This window comes from Mytilus galloprovincialis, chromosome 4, assembly GCF_965363235.1.
Source record: "Mytilus galloprovincialis chromosome 4, xbMytGall1.hap1.1, whole genome shotgun sequence".
NCBI lineage: Eukaryota > Metazoa > Mollusca > Bivalvia > Mytilida > Mytilidae > Mytilus > Mytilus galloprovincialis.
In genome coordinates this window covers 15,838,675-15,852,454 of record NC_134841.1, presented here as the reverse complement: position 1 = coordinate 15,852,454, position 13,780 = coordinate 15,838,675, and the positions used below count along the sequence as shown (strand labels likewise).

At 32.5% G+C, this 13,780-nt stretch overlaps 1 protein-coding gene across 1 annotated transcript in view; it reads left to right on the top strand.

Moving 5' to 3' along the window:
• Nucleotides 1–1,466: 1,466 nt before the first annotated feature.
• LOC143071461 (solute carrier family 12 member 3-like) overlaps nt 1,467–13,780 on the top strand; it is a 29,121-nt gene continuing 16,807 nt past the window's right edge. The window contains exons 1-9 of the mRNA XM_076245762.1: nt 1,467–2,331; nt 5,994–6,128; nt 6,550–6,721; nt 9,378–9,517; nt 10,075–10,188; nt 10,423–10,534; nt 10,691–10,818; nt 11,522–11,767; nt 13,377–13,484. Of these exons, the coding sequence (XP_076101877.1) occupies nt 1,618–2,331; nt 5,994–6,128; nt 6,550–6,721; nt 9,378–9,517; nt 10,075–10,188; nt 10,423–10,534; nt 10,691–10,818; nt 11,522–11,767; nt 13,377–13,484 (1,869 nt within the window). The 5' untranslated portion in view covers nt 1,467–1,617. The remainder of the gene's footprint in view (nt 2,332–5,993; nt 6,129–6,549; nt 6,722–9,377; nt 9,518–10,074; nt 10,189–10,422; nt 10,535–10,690; nt 10,819–11,521; nt 11,768–13,376; nt 13,485–13,780) is intronic.

Below are 13,780 nucleotides of genomic sequence, written 5' to 3'. Positions count from 1 at the left end.
CTGGAAATATATACTCCATATACGTGGGCTGTATGCATGATGATACAGAAGACTCGTATGTTCCCATAAAGAAAATTGAAGTAATTTGTTTTTCCTGAAAGGTTAGTTCCAAATCGACTTCTCTTTCAGTTTGTCTAGGTATCCTTTAATTCAAGTTAAATGGAATAGGTGCTATAATTTAGTTCTGTGTGTATGTGCCTGTCCCAAATCAGGAGCCTGTAATTCCGTGGTTATCGTTTGTTTATTAGTTACACATTTGTTTTTCGTTAATTTTTTGTACCTAAATTAGGCCGTTAGTTTTCTCGTTTGATTTGTTTTACATTGTCATTTCGGGACCTTTTAAAGCGGATTATGCGGTATGGGCTTTCCTTATTGTTGAAGAACGTACGTTGACCTATAATTGTTAATTTCTGTGTCATTTGGTCTCTTGTGGAGAGTTGTCATTGGCAAAGAGAAAAAGAAATACAATACACAGCAACAAACAGCTCGCAACAAATTAACGACAACCACTGAATTACAGGCTCCTTACTTGGGACAGGCACATGCATAGAGAATGTGGCTAGGTGAAACATGTTAGCGGGATCTATACCCTCCACCTATAATAAGCATGGGACAGTGGTGTAACGTTGCAGTACAACATCAGAACGAACTATAAAATCAATTCAAAAAGGCTTAAACCATCAGATGGATACAAATAAAAATACATCTAAAAAATACAGAGCGGACGTGGCCGGGTACTTGTACATCACAACAACAACAAGACACTAAGTACAGAGTACGGCCCTTTCCGAACATAGTATTATACCAACACAGAAAAACGAACGCACTTTGAGAGTAGTCTTACAACAACAAAACACAACAAGAAATCTGTGAATAGTTTCTAAACATCCGTAGTCGTCTCCAGTGGCTGGACGGCAGAGAATTTCAAAATTATTTGAAGAAAAAAACTATTTTCTAATTACGAATCATGAGTGTTTGCAGTAAGTAAATGCTAGATGGATAGATGATTAATTCTAGTTTCTTCTGAAGCAAATAACAACAGACAAATTGTTATATTTCAGTAAGAACACCGTTGTTTTGCGGCTATGTCATCCCCTTCAATACAGTTCATACATACTTAGATTTTCGTTATTAATGACACTGTCAAAGTTTCCTTGCTTTGCGAATATTTCTGAGAAACATCAATCATTTTAATGATTACAATTTAAGATTAAAACCGCTGATGTCTACATTATGTAACATCGAAATTAATTTTTAAATCTTATCATTACGTATATTGTGACCTGCTTCAAGGCAACCTGCATGTAATATTAATTATCTTACATTTTCTATAAACCGAATATACATGTTGTTAATAAAACGGGTTAAAATGGGATGTCAAAAGAGACATACAGATATATAATAATTACGCAGTGTCAGCTGACAGTTGTACGTCAAGTAATTTGTCAATTTAATATTATTTCGTCCAAAATGACGTCACATTCAAGTTTTTGTCAAATTCTTCAAAGCATTTCTAATTTTCATGACGAAGCTGGGATAAGCAAAAAATAAATATGCATTATGCGTTTCTAAGAATGCAAGATTGACTTACGTTTGACACATTTGCTATTGTCTACCATGGACAGTGAAAGTGTACAGTCTTGTGAAATCAAGGAAAATAATGACAATATAATGGACAAAAATATCAAGGAAAATAATGATAATCTAATGGACAAAGATATAAACGAAGATTCTATATCACAACATTCAAACAGCAAATTAGCATTAGGTAAAGATGATAATGAACAATGCTTATCTAAGGAAACAGAAGATATACAAGACCATTCAACGGAATTATATGATAAACATGACACGCTACCAATGTCAGGGGAAGAATCAGGATCAAATGCAGGAAGTTCAATATGTGAATCTAGTTTTATATCTAAACCGAGGCCTCAAAGAGTCTCAGAATCAGCTAAACCTGGAAGATCTATCAAGGAAGCCTTACATTCACAGAGAAAAATTTCTTTGGACCCAAGGCTGATGTACGGTAGAGGAATTGGACGGGTACTGTATGAGGAAGCACCCTCTAGAAAAAGCTCTTTGGAATCTTTTATGTACCCGTATGTACCGAGAAGCCGAAAATCGTCCTTAGACCCTTTTTTTAGTGCGCCTTATCCACACCATAAAATATCAGTGACATCCAACTCGTTGTATGGAAGCAGCGGCTATCTAGACTATACAGAGGACACCTGTGAAACACTGCCCCATGCCGATCACTACAGTGACGTACTCTCAATAATACCAGACATAAGACAACGAGCAACTTTAGACGAACTACGGGAGGATGATGTAAGTAAATATACATTTCAGGTTGTCATTGGTCACTATCTGCCTTATCTTTTCTGGCGTAGTGCTTTGTAAATAAATCATGCATTGGTTTCTCGTTTCAATTGCTTTACTTTTGTCATCTCGTGGCCTTTTATAATTTGAAATATAGTATGGTTTTGCTCACCATTAAATGTGGTACAGTTACATATAGTTGAGCCCCCCCCCCCCCTTAATGTCACAGAAAAGAAATAACACATATAGTTTACATTCTTAAGCTTTAACAATAAAAATAAAATATGATATAACATTATTACACAAGAAACTTCTAACAGGATAGTCAAAACACATCAACTAGACAGCGCATTAATTACAAGTTTTCACAACAACACATAAATTCAAGTTGACCTCAAATAAAGTAGCAGCTGCACAGTGTTATCTAAAAGACAAATTACTATCAGTGGCGTAGCCAGGGTTGGAACGATGTGGATGCGAACTGTCGTCGAGCGTAACGAGGCGAAAACCTTTCGGGACTTTTTTATGCAGAAAATTATTTTTTTCCTGTATGCATGTCAGTGTATTCCCCTAGAATCCGACACTGGTTAGATTTTCGTTTAATTTCAAAATACCCTTTGGTATAAATTATATTTCCAACAGAATTTTATGAACAATACTACCATCACTAAATTCAGAAATATTTAATGTAAAGTTTCACACCAAATCTTATATTTGACATCTCAAAAACAAACCCATTTAATACAGCGGCACTTCTGTATATGGAACTTCGGAATATAGGAACCGAAGTGACACCCCCTCATTTCCTGGAATTTGAGCTTCCCAAAGAGGTTTTTGATTACTTGTCTTAACTCATCGCTGCGAGAGGATATGGAAATACCGGGCGTCCGTCCGTCCAGTCTTGTTAGCGCTGTCATTTGTACAATTCTTGCCAGATTTTTGTAAAACTTATATCATCATGCAGCAATGTCTTTCACACATGCGAGTATAAATCCTGATCAAATATTTTTAACCAATACATGCCCCTTGGAAATATAAATTATAAATGCAAATCTCATTGTATTTGTTTGGAAGCTTTTTCTCTCGAGATATAAATTTAAAAAAAGAAAAAGTGCTTTGTTTAGTTTTTGCCCTCTTGTACATAAAAAAGTATCTTGGATGCGGGGGACATTGGATCTCTGATCTTTTATTGAAAACAACATTAATATTTGTACCTAGATGGAAAAGGGTATTTGTGAATCCTGGAATAAAATAACTTCATTACAAATAGAGTCGTCGTCTTTCGTGTCAAAGAAAAAAGTAAAATCACAAAAATACTGAACTCCAAGGAAAATTCAAAAAGGAAAGTCCCCAATCAAATGGGGAAAACGATATTAGGATATGATGTTTCAGATTTTTTTATCCATCTTGTTTACATAAAGGAAAAACCACGCATACGGCTTCGGAAATGATTGGAAGGCTATTCTCATATTCTCATATACATTCGGATACCATCATGTGTATATGCTGTCAACTGTCATTATATAATTATTAAAGAAAAAAACATTTTTTTTGTCAAATTGATGTGGATGCTTGAGCATCTGAGCATACATGCAAGCTACGCCACTGACTATGATATTCAACTTACTTCGCCCATATATTTAAATTCTTTTAAGATTTGAATATTGAAAAAAGAGAGGCTAAAGATACCAAAGAGTCATTCAAACTCATACAATGAAAAAGACCAAAAGACAAACAAACAACAGTACACAAAACACTAGAAGACTTATCAACACAAACCCCCCATCAAATCACGCGGTTGATCTCATGAGCTCTTGAAAGTTATTAGATCACTATTTAGAAATAATAGACGCGAGAAAATCTAATTCTATTTTGATATGTTTTAAGGACAAAACAGTAGACCCCAATACGCTGAAACGTAAAAGGTGTACCAGATTGACGATTAAATCATTATTCACCCATTTTGATGCTTTTTTTCTTCAAAATTATACTGCAGGAAGGTAGCGATGCACACTTTAAGGCTTTTATTAGATTGATCTTTGTGGTTAGCACATCTGACTTCAAGTACAAAGAACCATTGTATCTATTATCGTCATAAAAACTGAAAAAAACATTGAGGTTAACGATTGCAATAAGCGTTTAATAACCATACTTAAGGAACTTCGCCGCTCATTTTCAAAATAAATAACTTTCCATAAAACTAGTATTATTAATAGGGGATTAATTGAGGAATAAAAAAAGAATGTCAATGTGCTTGTTTACGAGATAATAGCCATTGGAATTTTAGCGGGAAAATGTTCTCTCTTGATTTTTTATAGCTTTATCATTGACCACTTCAAGTTCTCAAAAACTATTTAAAAAAAAAAATATAAACTTTTTACATATGGCTTATAATAATACATGTAAAAGATTAAAAAAAGAAAAATGGGGGTTCATGGGCAAACATTTTTAAGGCATTCAAATGGATAAAACCAGAGGATTTCGAAAATCTGACAAAAAATCCTAAACATGACAAGCACTTAAGGGCATACGATACAGTATTGAACCTGTATTTACAAGTTGATGAAAATTTGCATATAGGCTATTTTTTACCTCATTAAATCAAATATGTAATAAAAAATATACCTTCATGTGCTACTTTTTGAGTAAAATGAGTTCGAAATTTTGTATATTTGCTCAAAATTCAGATTTGTGTCCGTATTTTCTTTTTCGAAAGAAAGACATAACTTTTTTGTTTTAAAAGATAAACACAAAATGGTTTTTGTTAAATAATCGGTAATTTCTGTATTTTATAAGTATCATTAAAAATTATGCAATTTTTATTCCGAAATAACTCTATATTTATCAAATGTTCATGAATAGAGGAAAAAACGTCATTTTTTGCTGCATGTTTATCAAGATTAAAAAAATTGCGCTATTTACAGTTTTATAAAATTTTGGTCACATAATCTCCTTGCAAAATGAAACAAATTGCTGTTTTAAAAAATAGGGGTCAAAGAAGGAAAAACACCAAATGTGAACAATCAAAATATCAATTTTTTGGTATTTGTTTACCTTCCATAGTAGTGATCTCCATTTCTTCGAGTTGATCCGAAATCAGACTGAATGTAGCGCAAGATAAACGCAATAAGTTTAAGCTCGAAATATATTGTTTACAAAAAAATCCTAATTGATAGCAGAAATAGCTGAAAACACGAAATAAATTCTTGCATTAACAATGGATCAGAATCATACCAATTTTATATTTGTAATATTAGGTACAAAGCTTGTATTTACAATAAAAACAATATATATTATACAGTACATTTTAAAAATATAAGGAATGAGAAATACATGATAACTCTAACCTTTCGCGGTTTTATTTAAATATGATCGTTTGACAAACAACATCGTGAAATATCTCATTTTTTGTTAGTTATATAAGTAGTCACATCACTCTTATATGTTTACAATTATGTCTTGAATAAGTAAAATGAACTAATATGCTTTGCTCATTGTTAAAGGCCGTACATTGAACTATAATATTTGTTCATTTCTGCGTCATTTGGTTTCTTTTGGAGAGTTGTCTCGCTGGCAATCATACCACGTCTTCTCTTTTATAAGTATGTAAGAATTACCAAATCGAAAATTGTTCACCATATCTATCTGAACATATAATTATTTCGTTTTAGGTTTCACAACCAAGAACTCCATGTACAGTAGTGGAAGGATTATTTGACGAAGAATTGAAAGATGTCGAAGAAGAAGAGAGCAGTCCGGTGAAGGACACTACTGCTGTTAAGTTTGGATGGATACAAGGCGTTTTGGTACATACATTTAGAAAATACACAAGAGATAAAAGGAAAAAAATGATAAAGAGTATATTTTTATATTTTCAAAACAGCTTGCAAAAAATCCTTTTGGTTAATTACTTTTTTTGCTTTCTAAATAATGAAAATTGTAATAATTTCCTTGAAAATAAATAAATATATGAGAACATGATTAAGAATACCCTGGGACATATTATAATAGTATGATAGTCCCAGGAATACCACAAAGTGACGTCAATACAATAACTCAATGAAATTAACTGATGGTGAATTTATAAGGAGTGATTTTCATAACAACTTTCTTGCTCACGGCTGTAACTATAAAAGCAAAATGGCCAATGCATACCCTACCCTGTTTAATAGAATTTAAAGAATCAAATTATCTTTTTAGAATAGTATGATTTTTGTAATTTTGCAGGTTCGATGTCTGCTAAATATATTTGGTGTTATGTTATTCCTGCGTCTGACGTGGATTACTGGACAAGCAGGAACACTATTGTCATCGGTCATCATACTACTCTCTATGGTAGTCACAATCATCACATCAACGTCAATGTCGGCCATATGTACAAATGGAGAGGTCAAAGGAGGTAGGTATATTACCTTTGTGGGTATAGGATAAAAAAACATCACAACAATTGAAGTTAAATGTTAGTACATTAATAAAAATTTCTATTGCAAGATGCTTCTATAAAAATCGATATATACCAACAAATGTTGTACGGGAAGAAAAATGATTTTTTTTTAAATTGAACTTTGTCCATCATATCAATTGTTTTGAAAACTTGCAATCTCCCTTAAGCTAACTAAAGGATGGGAGATTTAATATTCAACAATAATTTAATTTTTGATGTGAAACGTCATCAACGTTTTTTTCACGATTTAATCCAGTTTACAATGCAATTCAGAATTGAATTATAAGCAACGACTATAATATTTTTTTTCTATTCGAAATAACATTAAAAAAATGTGTTGCACACTTTTAGATAACACGCTACGCGGATTATTCAGAGTGCACCTCATTTTTTTTATCTTAATTCTTGGAATACAGAGATAATAATAGAGTCATTCCATAACTAAATATATCAAATTTTTCATTCAGAGCCATTGTGATGCAAACAGCCACCGACTAAGATAGCATGATTCAAATAAGGATTGCAATATTAAAGATAAACTATATCCTGACAAACGATATGTTTATATATATGAAGAATTATATATTCAAAGGTTTAAATAGAGTATACATTCATTTTATGATGTCAATACAAAAGATATAAAACATCATCAGTCGAAGATAAACAGCCAAGCCATGTTAAAAAAGAACAAACAAAAGACGCACAGACAAACAACATTGAAAAACATTGCACACAAAAAATAAAGATTGAATAAGATTGTCCGCATAAAAGACAAAGATGATTTCAAGTGGTGTACAAAATGTGTCCTGGTTCTTCATGCGAATTTGATTGGTTCTTTTACGACTCAATATTTCATTCGGTATATTCTTAATTCATATGTTAAGCGGGAACCCTGGTTGTATGTTGTTTTTATATTGCCGTTTTGTCTTCAATTAGTGTGCTGTTTATCCTTTTGTGTACATATGAATCGGATGGAGAGTTGTCTCATTGGCACTCATACCGGGTTCGACGACTTACAGAAAAGAGCGACGATTTACAGAAAAGAACCGAAAAGGACCGAAAAGGACCGAAAAGGACCAAAAAGAACCGAAAAGGACCGAAAAGAACCGAAAAGGATATCGATTTTTTTTTTTAAATCGAAGAAAATAAGCAAATTGCAAATCATTGAAAATTTTATACTGTGAAAGGACTAATTTTAACTCACATGTATGTGAAAAATTACAGGTAGGGTCGGATGCCTATCTTATAGAATAGAAAAATAGAAAAGATTTTTTGTATTCACCAAATGAGGGCCCCTGGGAGGGCATATAGCATACAAACAATAACATATGCAATACACAGACAATAGATATGTAATATGAGTAATAAAAAAAAAACTACAGGAAACACGCAACAAAATAATAGCAATATGCTATAATTCAATTAATACTAGTGTTGACATTGATTCATGTGCTCCAGGTTTATTAGTGAATTTTACCTATAAAAAAACCAAGAAGTATAAGTAGTTAGTGCTGAGAAATATATATACACATATAACATGTATAAATACATTGATTTACACACAGTTTGTTTTTTGAAATCAATTTACTGCACGCGTTGCCGTTTTATCGTAGTTGTCCTATCAGCCAGTTTCCTTTTCCTCTGACCTTTCTTATCACCGGATAATATGATGACACCTTAATATAAACGAACGAAATATTTTTTTTAGATGTAAGGATAAACATTTATAGTACGATAATATTTGCTTTTCATTTATTTTTCATTATTAAAAATGTAATATGCTAATTAAAACGTTGAAACCTGCTGCATTTATATTTGCATCTGTCCTAATTTAGGAACCTGATGTTAAGTGCATGGTTGTCGCTTGTTGATGTGGTTTGTGTTTCTTGTTTCTCGTTTTTATATTGATAAATCCGTTGGTTTTCCCGTTTGAATGTTTTTTTTTTCAATAGTCATTTTTTGGGGCCCTTTATAACTTGCTGTTTGGTGTGTGCTCCCTGTTGAAGACCGTATTTTGACCTATAATAGTTTACTTGTACAAATTATGACTTTAATTTGGAGTTTTCACACCTTCTTATATCTATAAAAACAAATATTTAAATGATAAGATTAAAATCCTTGCTGAAAAATAAATGATAATTAAGCATACATATATTAAAAAAATATTACTAAAAACACAAGTTTTATAGTTTCTTTTTTGTAAATTCACATATCCCTATAAATGCACAATTTAAATTTTGAATTGTGCATTCAATTTTATTATTACGAAGAATTGTTAACAATATAACAAAAATCCGTGTACATATTCAATTGTTTTAAATTTATATATATGTATCCTCTTTTTGGTTCTTTTCGGTCCTTTTCGCTTCTTTTTGGTCCTTTTCGGTTCTTTTCGGTTCTTTTTTGTAAATCGTCGCTCTTTTCTGTAAATCGTTGGACCGCTCATACCACATCTTTTTATATCAATGTATGTTGTATGCCGTCTTTCATCACTTTACAATCATTTGTAAGCATCTAACGTTATGTTCGAACCTAGTTTTTAATAAGCTTCCATTGCAAGTTGTTGAATAATGTTTCATTGTTGTCTGAAATAAATAAATATTTATTGTAGGTGGCGCATACTATATGATATCTAGAAGTCTTGGACCAGAGTTTGGTGGATCTATAGGAATTGTGTTTTCATTAGCAAATGCAATAGCGGCAGCAATGTATATTGTAGGGTTTGCTGAAACAGTCAGAGACATAATGTGGGTATGTTTGAAATGAATTCATTTTTAGATGTACTATGTGATATCGTTGTCTAGGAAAACTTGATATATGTGTTAAAGTTCGGTAAAGAACTAGTATTCATTCTCACATTAGTTCTAACTTCTTTCTTCCATAACTGGTATTCTTAAGATATAGTCCTTAGTTCCAATGTTATGATTAACATATATATTACAATGTGTTGTATGGCTTTACTTTGCGAGCATAGTCCCGGGTTAAATTGAGGGGAAGGTGGGTTGAATGCCACATGCATTCTTGGTGTACTCAGTACTACTTACGACAATATGGTGACATGCTTATCTCAGATTTGTCGTTCTTCGGTCTTTTCATTTGTTCTGCTGTTCCTATTTGCATTACTAACGGATCACTAAAAAGAGTAATGTCAAATTTGATGTCTATTTTAACAACACCATGAAAAGGGATAACAAATAGGAGATGACTAAAAACAAGAATTACATTTAATTGAACTATAATGTCAACCAACAAGCCAAAGTGATCGAAAGGATGTCAATGTCTTTGATGATTGTCTTTTTATATTGTAGGAAAATGATGCTGTGATTACTGGCGATAGTTTACATGAAGTAAGGATCATTGGTGGCATTACAGCTGTGTTGTTGGTGGGGATTGTTGTAGTAGGAATGGAGTGGGAAGCAAAGGTTAGAATTAATCAATTTTTCACTATGATCTAGTTATATATATCTTTATATTTATGTATTAGTCAATAAAAATCACACCATTCCAAACATTTCTTTCCCAAAGCATTTATTGGATTACAATATTTCTTACTTGGAGCTTCCTTACGTTGAAGTTTTAAATTGTTACATAAAATCTCAACCTAAAAATATTATATTTAATGTTTTTAAATTTTAAGTGACCATTTTAATTTTCAGGCACAGTTGGGACTCTTAGCTATTTTGGTGACCGCTGTAATCACTTTCATCGTCGGAACCTTCATTCCTCCAAGCGACGAGAAAATATCAAAAGGGGTTGTGGGATACAAAGGTATGACATTATGATTAATTCGAGTAAGTCATCACATAGCTACACTTTTGATTGGATTAGATAAAAACATATCTAATTTGAATTAAACTGTTATTTTCAAGCAGTTTACGTAAAATTATTTGAAAATGTTTTTCACCCTAAAATCTAATTTTTCAGGTACAGTCTTCATGGAAAACATTGGTCCTGATTTCAGACAGGGCGAGAGTTTTTTCTCGGTCTTTGCGATATTTTTTCCTGCAGCAACTGGTATTCTAGCAGGAGCTAATATATCTGGCGATTTAAAAGTAAGTTAAGAACTGCAGAGTTGAATTGATGTTATTATTTGTGCATAGTACTACTGTGAAAGACACTTGAAATAGTTTTGACGTGCATTTAAGAAAATTTAATTTCAGTTAAAAAGTAAATCTCATAAATGCTGAACTCCGAAGAAAATTCAAAACGAAAAGCCCCTAATCAAATGGCAATATTAAAAACTCAAACACATCAAAGGAATGGATACCAACTGTCATATTCGTGACTTAGTGCAGGCATTTTCTTATGTAGAAAATGTAGATTAAACATAGTTTGAAAGCGCTAAACCTCTCACCTGTATGACAGTCGCGTCAAATTCATATATTGACAACGACGTGTGAACAGACACAATAGGTAAAACTGTTACAAATAGGGATACAACAGCAACACGAACCCCACCAAACATTTACATTTAGACTATCCATATTGAAATGGTAAGAACTGTTTTTTTTTAAATCTTTGTAAGTCGCCATAACAGAACTCTTTCGTTTGACAATTTTGGTCTACTAGAATCAAAATAATAAGACAAAAAAAAACCTCCTAAAAACAAAGCAATATGTTGAAAAGTAACAGAAAAATTAAACCATGTCTTTCATGCTTTGTTAAAGAAAAACAGAAAATGAAAATTATCCTTGTCTAAAATCAAAGTTTGTTGAAAAGTGATTCATACATTTTTTTTGATATTTGTATTTGTAGGATGCACAGAAAGCTATCCCAAAGGGAACCTTGCTGGCCATTGTTATAACAGGATTTGTTTATCTCTTGCTTGTGTGGACTGCTGGAAGTTGTATCATCCGTGATGCAATCGGACCTGTAGCGGCAACACAATTGGCTTACCAGTCAAATACCAGTATTGGTCATGTATTGTCCAATATATCTATCGTGTCAGATTGTTCACTTGTTAATGGAACATGCGAGTATGGTCTTCTGAATGACAAAGGGGTAAGATAACATATATACATGTTTATAAATCTTGCACATACATGTTAACAGAATATTTTACCTTTTTATAATAGTTTACAAAAGTAGTTCAACTACTCATAGGAGTTTTACTCCAATTAATTAAATAATCCCAGAAATTATAACAAAAAAAAAAGACAAAAAGAGCGCCAATAAGTTTAGTTATCTCAATAACTTTGCATTATATAAATTGATAACTTTGAAGATTAATCATTATGTATTGTTGTTATGATCAATTATCTGTACCAACCCATGTTTGATTGACTAAATCATTGTACTGAGAATGATTCACCAACCCATGTTTGATTGACAAAACCAGTGTAACCGGCTTGTTTCGCCAACCCAAGTTTGATTATCAAAACCGTTGTACCCAGTTTTATTCACTAAGCTCATGTTTGTTTGACAAAACAATTTTACTCAGGATAGTTCAACAATTAACGCTTGATTTAATTTTCGAGTAGATTAAAATACCTACCTACTTTTCTGAACAAATCTTCTCGGATTGGTTTAGTGAAACGTTAATAACCTAGTTTAATCTAAACAGTATATAGATATTATAAGAAATAGTATTTTAGAAAGCATATTACTCCATAACCTATTGTAGCATGTGAAATTTTGCATTATCTTGTTTCTCGTGAAACCATAAAATCAGTTTTGACTCACAGTAGAGCAATTACGGTTGAAAAAAAATTCAGACTCCGTTGACTATTGCAATTATTTAAAAGAATCTATAAATGTTTACTTCTTGTACGATTGATCTTAGCAAACTCATATACTTTATTTTGGTATGCAGTCACACATGATTAAACATGTTTGTATCCCAGATGGGCGTTTCGTCTACAAAAAGACTTATCAATGACACTCGAATAATAAAGTAATTAGACCAAATAAAACACACCGTTTCGAGAGGCGGCTGATTTAAGTACATGTCCTTGCTATTTTACATAAAATAAGTAACATGGCAGATGCAACTGGCGATACAGAAACAGATAAACATTTAGGAGTTTTTATTATACATGTATTTCGGTGGAATCGAAAACGACAGACACAGTCAAAACTGTGTCATTGAGGTATCTTGTCATTTCAAAATTTAGAAATTATTATCAAGTTTACAAGAAGCAATATCATACTTTGAAAAAAGAAGACTACCCATGTTTACACGATAAAGGATTCAACAGATACAGTTAATTCGGCCTCATATCTTGACTTACACCTATAAATTGACAATGAGGGTCGGTTGAAAACAAAACTTTACGACAAAAAAGATGATTTGAGCTTTCCAATTGTGAACTTTCCATTTCTAAGTAGCAACATTCCAGCAGCACCTGTATACGGGGTATATATTTCCAAATTGATACGATATTCCCGTGCTTGCATTTCCTATCATGATTTTCGTGATAGGAGTTACTGCTCACAAGGAAGCTATTAAACCAGGAGTTTCAAATGTATAAGTTGAAATCATCCCTTTGGCGTTGTCAGTTTATTTTCGATTTATGAGTTTGATTGTCCCTCTGGTAGCTTTCGTCCCTGTTTTACAGATGGGAACACATGCCATATTTGTTAAAATAATCCTTAAAGTTTCATGTTTCAGGCAGTTGGAATTGCGTCTGCCTTTCGACCTATTATCCTAGCTGGTATATTCTCAGCTACGCTTTCGTCAGCTTTAGCTAGTATGATAGGAGCACCAAAAGTATTTCAGGTGAGTGTACTCTCAATAAAACGTAGTTTTACTTAATTCTTCTAATATCATGAAATGGATGCTAAACGCCCATACACCAAAGGTCGCTCCTTTGGAATATTTGTAGTTGGTCAGACATCGTCAACTTTAAAGTCAGGTCGACATAAAGAGGATAATAGAATTAAACAAAATATGAGTACAACAGACGTTACCAACTACCAAAAAGCCAGATCACCCGCACAATTAGACTAACAACACATGGTCTAGATAGCCTGACATTGGCACATGTATAAATGTGTTGGTATTATACCAGTTAT